The sequence below is a fragment of the Corvus brachyrhynchos genome, unplaced genomic scaffold (assembly GCF_000691975.1).
Source record: "Corvus brachyrhynchos isolate BGI_N302 unplaced genomic scaffold, ASM69197v1 scaffold26, whole genome shotgun sequence".
Lineage (NCBI taxonomy): Eukaryota > Metazoa > Chordata > Aves > Passeriformes > Corvidae > Corvus > Corvus brachyrhynchos.
The window spans coordinates 5,261,966-5,271,598 of NW_008239324.1; the positions used below are offsets into that span (position 1 = coordinate 5,261,966).

General features: G+C 51.3%; 1 protein-coding gene across 1 annotated transcript in view; it reads right to left on the reverse strand.

Moving 5' to 3' along the window:
- Positions 1-737: 737 nt before the first annotated feature.
- ATP6V0D1 (ATPase H+ transporting V0 subunit d1) overlaps positions 738-9,633 on the reverse strand; it is a 34,657-nt gene continuing 25,761 nt past the window's right edge. The window contains exons 4-8 of the mRNA XM_008638744.2: positions 8,090-8,169; positions 4,215-4,292; positions 3,481-3,657; positions 2,637-2,714; positions 738-2,110 (exon numbers count right to left, since the gene is read on the reverse strand). Of these exons, the coding sequence (XP_008636966.1) occupies positions 1,949-2,110; positions 2,637-2,714; positions 3,481-3,657; positions 4,215-4,292; positions 8,090-8,169 (575 nt within the window). The 3' untranslated portion in view covers positions 738-1,948. The remainder of the gene's footprint in view (positions 2,111-2,636; positions 2,715-3,480; positions 3,658-4,214; positions 4,293-8,089; positions 8,170-9,633) is intronic.

Below are 9,633 nucleotides of genomic sequence, written 5' to 3' on the forward strand. Positions count from 1 at the left end.
TGGCCGCTGCCTCCCTGCCATTCATTACACACTCCACGTGCTCCTGACGAGTGCAGGGGCCAAGATCAGGCTGCCAGTGCCGCAGAGCTCTTCATGAGATGAACTATGTGATTGTCACTTTTTAAATAAATCCATTCTTGATATTCCAGCAGGTTCTGGCTGTCTCCTTCTGCAGTGCAGTGCTGCAATGCTGCTCAGGGATGCCCAGCCTGCGGGCAGAGCTAAGGTGGGTCACGGCTGGCACCGTGCCGAGCACTGTGGCAAGAACCTCACCTGTGGCAGCAAGTGCCACAGGCACTCCCAGAAAAGGGGTCAGCCTGCCAGGAAGGATTTGTGCCCACTCCCTGCTCCTCCCCAACCCTATTCCAAAGGCTTTCTTTTGCTTTGCTCCCACTCTGTGGCCCCGCTGGGGCAAGGATGGAAGCGGTGACAGTGCCACACGTGGACAGCCCCACGCACAGGGCTAAGTCATGCAGCTCCCTAACCCTATGGAGCACTCCCGTAAGGCTGCACCCCTTAGGCACATACAGACCAAGCACTGTCATGGCTTGGGCTGGAGGGAGTACCCTGAGCCTCCTGGGCTGGTACCACCACCATGCCTGTGATAGAAACAAGTGTCCCAACTCACACAGGAGCCACACCAGGCTCCACTACCACAACTACCAAATTCCCTGTGGCTGATGGGGGCTCCACCTGGGGCTGTGGGAACAGGTGCCCAAGTAAGCAGGAGAGCACAGTGCAGTAGGCAGATATTTATTGGTGTAGAGAGGAGGGGATCACAGGAAAACAAACTGCAGAGGTGACCACAGCACTAGCTGGGACAGAGCCGCTCTCCACTGATCCTTCCTCCCAGCAGCATCCAGCATGTTTCCCACCAGCAAGGCTTGTCTGCTGCCATTGCACATCTCCCAGAACTCAAGTGCAAGTAGGAGCTAGCCAGGACAGAGCAGCAAAGAGCAGGGCTGCCACACCATGCCCAGGGCTTGGCTCCCACCCCAGACCATGGACAGGCAGGGCCTGGGATATCTCCACCCTCACCAGGGTGACTAAGGCTGCTCTGTCCCCTGGCCAGCTGTGCCATACAGCTCCATGGCAGCGCCAACCCACTCTCTGCAGGGGAGGAGCCTGGATGTCTACCCTCCAGGGGGGCAGGGCTCCAGCACCATCCGCAGAGCCCAGAGGAGCCCCAGCTCTTGCATGGTTGTGACAGTAAACTGCAAGCTGGGGGTCTCCACAGGAGGAAGGAGCTCAGCTAGCTTATGGAGCCCTGTCCATTGCAGCAGGGATACTGATGAGAGCTGCTTCTGCAGACACAGCGAGGCTGCACAAGTGCAAACACTACCGGAGTGGGAGAACTCTGCTCCACAAGGACTCTGGCTCCACCCTCACATTCCCACAGGCTCCATTCCAGTCCTGGCCAGGGCTGCTTGGTCTCTCCCAGGTCAGGGTTCACTACAAGGGGATGCAGGGATTGCACAGCAGCATGGGCTACACTACAAACCACACTCTAACTACATCTCACAGGAATAACACCAAGTAGGAGGCGTGCAGAGCACTGACAGAGGGCCCCCCCAGCCATGGCAGACCTGATGCGCTCCTCTGCAGCAGTGGGACCCCCTCAGAGGCAGCCCCCTGCAACTCAAGCTTGCTCTATGAGCATAAGCGCACACAGCAATTAGTACAGGAACACTGGGACTACTGCATACACAACAGGAGGCCCTCCTGCTGCACAGGGCTAAGCCTGGACCACTGGTCCCTCTGGACGTCTCACAGTACACACAACTCAAACGTCAGCTTGTGAATAATTTAACTAGCAACTGTACAGTTTCCTCATTTGATCCAGTTCCACAGATGGGACATCCCTGGAGTCTGGGCAAGGGACAACTCAGGGAGTTAGGGGTCCCTCCGGACTCCAGGGGCGGGAGGGTCGGACAGGAGCAGAGCAGAGTTAGAAGATGGGAATGTAGTTGTCGATCTTGGTCCTGTGCCGCTGGGCAATGCACTCTGCGATCCACACAATGTTGCGGCACTCCTGCTCCTTCAGCTTCACGAAGGCGTAGAAGACTCCAAAGTGGAATTGGTTGAGGAAGGCCAGCTTGTTCAGCTTCACCTGGGGAAAGCCCAGAGGAGGACATGTAATTTGTTCACCTCATATAGGAGGAGTTGGTCAAGGCAAGCGTGAAGCTGCTTGGAAGGGCCCATGACTTCCCAGCAGGCTGGAAGGCTCAGCACAGGTATCCTGTTCTCTATCTCTCTAGGTTCTCGGGACACCTCTAACCTGCAGCATATGGCTCAGGACAGGCTTTGACATTGGAAGAGGAAAATATTTATAACTCAGGTACCATAAAGTCCTCATTTTCCATATAATTACACTCTGGTTTTGCTACTGATGGACCAAATATCCACCAGGAGCCCCAAACATGCCTCCCCACACTGCTCTAATCTGTCTGGGTGAGACAACAGGCCAAGCACTATGCCAGGCCCCCATTCTCATGCAGGAGCAGAGGGCAAGCATGCTTCTCCTTCCCCCAAATCCTGTTCATCCACAGCACTCCTGACAGGGCAGCAGACCAGCTTCCTGACGCCTGGAGCTTTGCAAATGGCACATATCAAGAAGCATCTCAGGGCTCACTCACCTCATGCTCAAAGAACCGGTCTTCAAGGGTTTTGTCTCCAGGGTTGCTGCCAGCCCCTTCAAATAGCAGTTTGTACTCCTGCAGGAAGGCATTACATGAGCATATACCCTGTACCCAAGCTCAGTAGCACTTGAGGGCCCCCTGTGTGAGACAGATACTCCAGCCACTCTGTCAAGTCAGAGGACAGAGAAGCCAAGAGTCCTGCCCCTTCTCCAAAATGTGCAGTTCTCAAAGGCGTATCATTGCTTTGAGTCTACAGGAAAAAGGGCATCAAGTACAGACCCCTCCATGTACAGACTGGAGTGTTTGGGCCAGACCCCAGTGCCTACACACACTGGCTGCTCAGTATGGGGACACTGAGCTCAGACTCCAACTCCAAACAGGTCACCAGCCATGCACAAAGTGGCTTGAACACAGACAAATCCAAACGTGTCCTCTCAGGTCAGTGTCTCACCTTCAACTGAACCAGCGCTCAGGGCTGGAAGTGGAGCAACACCACTTCTCATTGAAGACGCATTTCCATTCCTAAATCAGGCAAGGAGAGCCTGGCACTGCTGCCACGTCAACACCTCAAGGGTTTGGTGGTAAAGGCAGTCCCCACACCCTGGGACAGGGAACATTGTCTCCCAATCACCACTGAAATGACAGCCATGACTAACAAGCCAATGACATTTCAGGCAAGCCAAGTCCTGGCCAAGCAGAGTGCAGGACCAACAGCATTGCAGAAGACTGGTACCTCTCTCCCCAAGCTGTCAAGCCACAAGTTCCTCCAGGTCCCCAAGAAGCTCTGATCCAGAGCAGGTCCTTGTACCAGTCCCCACAGCCCTCACCCCAGAGCACTCACAGGGTAGTAGTCAGCAACGTTTTTGACTTGCTCGTAGTCATCTGCCCTGGCCAGCTGAGCTAGGCCCTCAGGGTAGAGCTTGCCACAGTGTGGGAACAGCTTGGCTCGGTCCTCCTTGGACAGCTCAGTACCAAATGAGTTGATGGTGATAATGAAGGCCCTCCGGTCAGCTTCAAACTGCAGGAAAAAAGTGGTTCATGCTGGGATGCAGTGTCTTTACCAGAGGCTGGCAGATATCAGTACTGCTCTGCACAAAGCCACATCAGAAGGCAGCATGAGGAGGCTTCCAGGATGTGTACAGCTCCCAGTACGCCCAGTAGCTGATACCTGGGGAGCAGTCAGGTGCGGACATCCCTATTCCCAGGCACAAGCCAAATCCTGCCCAAGTCAAGGAATGTCTCTCACCTACTGCTCCTGAGTTCTGCACAACTCACATCAAGCCTTGGCATGTAGACAGGCTGTGACCCAAACAGCTCTGGTAGCTCTCCTACTTGTTATCCATGTGAGAGGATGAAGAAGTTGCCACAGAGGCAACAAATGTATCAGTACTTGGGGAACCAAAGTCATATGCAGGCAGCGTTCCCCAGGTCTCCTCCCAGCGAGCAGGTCAAGTGGGCCTGGGGATGCTGAAGACTATCTGGAGAATGCTTAACACTGGCAGACAAGCTGGACCTGAGTAGGGAGTGATGGCCATCACTCTAATACTATCCAGCTATGGGAGCTTCCAGACCTACCTCCAGGATTGGGCACATGGCATCTGCCGTGGTACCTCCCAGCGTCTTGCAGAACTTGTAGAAGGACTCCAGGTAAGCCTGGAAGAGAGAGGGCAGATGAGCACTCTTCTGCACAGCTTCATCTACTCCCCCACAGGGCCTTTAGCAGAGGACAGACAGCAAGCAGGGAGGCTCCCAGACGCTCTGTAACACAGCACAGGCAGTCTGGCCCCATGTGAACTTGCCCACACAAGGACAGTGCTTCCCCAGGAGCCAGAGACATGAAGGATTGTGGTTGGGTTTGTTCAAGTGACTGCATGAGCTTACTGTGGGCAAGATCTCCAGGCAGCAAGGTTAAAGCCTATTTTTCTCCTTTGAGTCGCCTAGCTCACTGAAGCCTCACATGGTTTCCTGACCCTGCTCTGGCCTCCACAAACATGCCAAGCCACACAACCATAGCTGCAAGACCTACACTCAGAAAGTAGTGCTGCGTAAGCAGAGTCAAGAGATGAGACAGGACATCTGTGAAAGAAACCAGCCATTCTCTCTAATTGTCTTTTCACACTGTGGCCACTTGGTCTCTTATCCCAACTGGAGCACTGCAGAAAACATAAGGCCGGGCACAGCTATGCTGCCTCCAGGAAACGTAATCCTTTGTGGAGATGTTCTGTAATCCATCTGGAAGATGACTGTGTCTCCCAGGGGGAGCCTAAGAAGGCTGTGGATGGCTAAAAGTATCATTCAGCAAAAATGTTCTCAGAAGTGATCATGTGATAAAACACCTCCCTGGGCAGAGAGCTGCAACCAGAATCACTTCAAAGGGATGGAAAAAAAGAATGCAGAGACACCATAAATCTCTGCTTTATCACAACAACTCTAGGACTGAAGATGGACCAAGAAAGTGCAAGTTGGACACCCTCAGCCTCTGCACTAGGAAAGCACCTGGATTACTGTGTTCTGTAAATATTTGTTACCACACAGTGCAAGAGGACAATGCTGGGTGAGCATCACTCATCAAAGAGAGCCTCTCCAGCACTCGCCACTGCTCAGGTGGAGGAGAGCACAGAGCATCAGTCTGCAGAGTTACCACAGGAACAGGGACATGGATAATGGATGCTGTTTGAGGCTGACAGGAAAGGGAATGTGGAGAAGAGATTCAGTCACTACCTCTGCCCTTATCAGAGCTCATGCACAAACCTAAGGCTTTAGAAGCAAATACAGGTGAACTCAAATATCCAGCAGTGAATGGGGATCCAATATCACAGACACCATGGAAACACAGTCTGTAAACACCTGAACACTGGTGCCCTTCCAGCGATGGCAACTGACAGAAACGCTCCAGTGTCCTGAAGCCCTTACCCCAGGAACAGGGGTGTCTTTGCCTTTAATGATCCTCAGTCGGTCTTCCCTTTCATGAACCCACCCCCTCTACCTCCTGCTAGCTTCATCTGTCCTCAAATCCAGTCTGAAGACAAGCCTGTCATCCACGCTGACTTTTCCAACATCATCTGTAGATACCACCACAGCTTGGATTCCCTCCTCTTCCAGGTGAGGGTTTCCATACAGAAATCATCATACCCGAGCCTCTAATGTGTCCTCCTTAGCACTTTCTCCTGTTTTGCTGTTCATACTCTGAGGTAAGTGGAATGAGATAGTGTCCAGGTCAAACACGCTTTACAGAGGGATTCAGTAGCACAGTGATACTCAGTTCTTTTATACTGTTAGGAACACGTTACCTTGCAGAGAGACACTTGCTTAGGTCAATCACTACCCAAGATTCCATTTAGTAGTAGGAAGGAACAAGGAGACCCTCACTGTACAAGCAGAGCTGGGGTTCCCTCCTTGCCTCTGCTATACACCACTCCACATTTATCCACATTGATTCACCTGCTTTATTTTATTATCCAGTCACAAAGCTCCTTCAGCTGGTTCCTACAAGAAAGTCACCAGCAAAGGACAACAGTCAGCTGGCTTCACTTCAACAAGAGGTGAAACAAAGGGAGTAAGCACTGAAGATAACAATGCCAGCACACTTCCGTTGCAGGACTTGGCTACTGATTGCACTCGACACTAAGCACTGACCACTTTTAACCTCTGTTCCCCATCTTAACCATATTTCCATTTGAGAACCTTCATTGCTAACAAGAAACCTTTGTAATAGCTTTCCTCCTATGAATCCTGCTCAAGTCTTCTGTCAACACCCTTACAGATTCCTGAAAAAAACCTCCAGTATGTCTGGGAGATAGCACTTCCCCTTCCCATGCCAACTTCACATGGACACAGGCATTTGTCCCGGGCCTGTTGTGTTTTTCAGAGCAGCTCTCTGCAGATTTCAGACCTGACTTTATTTCCCTCATTTGCATTGTATTATACATTTTCCAGTCCCTAGGGAGAGAGGTGGCTTCAAATAGAGTCTGTAAGCAGTAATCACCTTTTCCACCCCTTCATCCCTGTGATTTGTTACGGACAGAGCCCCTGTATTCCCCAGGGGCTGCTCTTTAGCAAGAACCAGTGCTGCACACACTGAGGCATTACAGGCACCTACATTTCCATTTGTGGGTAGGAAGAGCAGACTACAAAGCAGTATCAAGCCTCAGAAAGGATATGGGAAAGGACATGGCAGCTGGGATGCAAGGGGATACATCCCACCTCCCTCCCAACTGGTTTTCCCTGTGCCCACTCTGCTCCCTGCCTTCCCCTCCTGACTCACGTCAAGACTGAGGCCAGTGCCCTGCAAGGCTGTGGTGTTTATGCACACAGGTGTCCCTCCTCATTACAGCAAAGACCAGTACATGCCAGAGGCCACAGGCAGCTGGGCATGACTGCTGACACGCCGTTCCTTCTCCCTCCCTTTGCCTTCTTCCCTTCACGCCTGACCTGCTCTCTGCCTCTCCAAACAGGCCACAGCTTCCTTAGGAAGAAGAGGTCACACCAACTGCAGGCTGGCTGTGACCAGCCAAAACAAGATTGACAGATACAATCTACATCCCACCCTTGATCCAGAGAGTTGAGATGGAGCGATAGCCACAGCCTGCACATAAACACATGCTTTGACACTGCCAGCTAAAACCAGACAGGGCCCGCAGAGGAGATGACAGCTCAGGACAAGGAGATCCTTAGCCCCTCCACATCCCTCTGCCAATACTCTCCCCAGCTTCCACCTTTTACACTGCTCTACCAAGGACATCTAACCCCAACCACAGCCACAGAAGGCTTGAGCAGACTGCTGGAAGGTCTTTGGAAAGGGCTCAAGACAGGGTGAGAAGCCAATGGGAGTCCTTCAACCAAGTTTAAGATCTAGTCACCTTGAATGCAGTTAACTACACCTCTGAACCCCTGTGGTGAGGGAGCAGACTTCTCCTGCCTGCCCGGGGCATGAGGAAATTCAAAGACACAACCTCTGCAAAATCTCTTGCACGGACTCGACAGCTCCAAGAAAATCCTCCTCTCTGCCTAGCTCTGGTGCCCTGACCCGGCAGAGTTGTGTGATCGGATGTCAGGGCCCTCCAGGAGCTCTATCTTTACTTTCCAATGGATGCAACTAGGTTTTGGCCATGTTTAATCACCATGCCAGGAATAAATAGGGAAATTAATATCTCCTTCCCTTCTTAGAGACTCTAGCACTAGGACAAGAGGCAACAGGCAGAAACTGATGCACAGGAAGTCCTACCTGAATACGAGGAAGAAGTTTTATACTGTGTGGGTGACCATGCACTGGAACTGTTTGCCCAGAGAGGGTGTGGAGCCTCCCTCACTGGAGATGTTCCAGAACCACCTGGACACAATCCTGTGCCATGTGCTCTGGGATAACCTTGCCTGACTGAGGAGGTAGAACCAGATGACCCACTGTGGCCCTTTCCAACCTAACCCATTCTGCAATTCTGTGACTCATTTACCTTATACAGGGTGTTTCGAATTATTTCAATATTCATTTCATCCAGGTCCTGTTCAGATATGCAGTCTTGGAAGAAAGCAGCTGAAACAGAGACAGAAGTTAGCATTGCCCTAACCAGACCCATGGTCAGCACTTTCCAGACTCCTCTATAATACCAGGCAGAAGCACACCCTGTCTTGAGTTTGTCCCTCCTAGGCCTGGCCCTTATCTTGAGCAGCCAAACTGTCGTGACTCAAAACCTCAGGCTCCACCATGGTTCCTTAGGCCATAATAATTTTTGGGGTTCTCATATGAAAGTCTTGCTTCACCCTTAATCCTATGGTTTTGTTAACAGCCTATTCCCAGCAGAAATTCTCAGCTCCAGCCTCCAGTTATCAGTGATACAGAAGCCTGTATTTAAAAATAAGCAATCCCCAAACTGTTCCCACATGCAGGCACTTGGAGGTGACAAGGCAGCTTTGAACTGCCTGCTACAGCATTGCAGGAGTGCTTAAGTACCTGTGAGACAGCAGCTAGTGAGTCACAAGGAGCTGATGCTTCTGCCTCCTTCTACAATATCTTAGTGTGGATTAAGAAGGCATGGTGATGCCACAGCTCCTATAGACCATGACACTGGTCATGGTTTGAGTCAGGAGTTGTTTCTCCTGGTCAAGTCTATCAGTCTCATTTTCTACGTCTTCCAAGTGCTTTTATTTCTCTAGCTGGAAGTTAGCAACAGGAGACAGAATAAATTAGTAGGACTTGGTAGGATGCTCAGTCCTACATACTTTGCCAGAGTACCTCTGGGAGGGAGTTGTTGTTGCCACCTAAAGAACACAGATTTCAGACCAAACAGGTGCTGTAAGCTGCAGATATAGATGAGTTTTGTACATCTACAGTGCAATATAATGCTGCTGGTGTGTTCTTGCTAGCAAATGAGTGGTACAATAAAACCCACTGACAAGACTTCCTGACTTCTTCAACTCTCACTCAGCAACCAACTTTGCTGAATTTGCTACAAAGAGAAATCTGATCTGTCTCAGCTTACACACTGCAGCTGTGGGTAACAGACACCACAGTTGTGCTGAGAACTGACCAGTGCTCTGCTCTGTGCAACAAACCAGCTGCAATGCAGACTCACACCTCTGGCCTGCACCACTTTTATAGCATGAGCTGCCTGGAGGGACAGCGGCCACAATGTGGGTCAGGAGAGTTCTGAATGGAGGTTAACCTCCCCAGAAGTTTCTTTGCAGCATCAGAGCACAACGCCACGTGGCTGGGGGAACACTGTTCCCAATGGCTGGCAAAAATGCAAACAGAGTGTGCCAGGACTGGTTTTTACTGCAGGACGTGCTGGCCAGCCTGGATAGCTAAGCAGTGGCTACTTCAAGAGTAGCTGAGGAATAAGTACACAGCTATTTCAGTTCTTGGCCCTCCAATATCCCAAATTAGGCTTACAGCAAATCTCATTTTGCCCTGTTAACCTATGAAAGCCATTTGGGGTTAGGCATTCCCACCAAGCCACGTCGCAACTCAAGTCCTTTTAGGAGATAGAGCTGCTGTTCC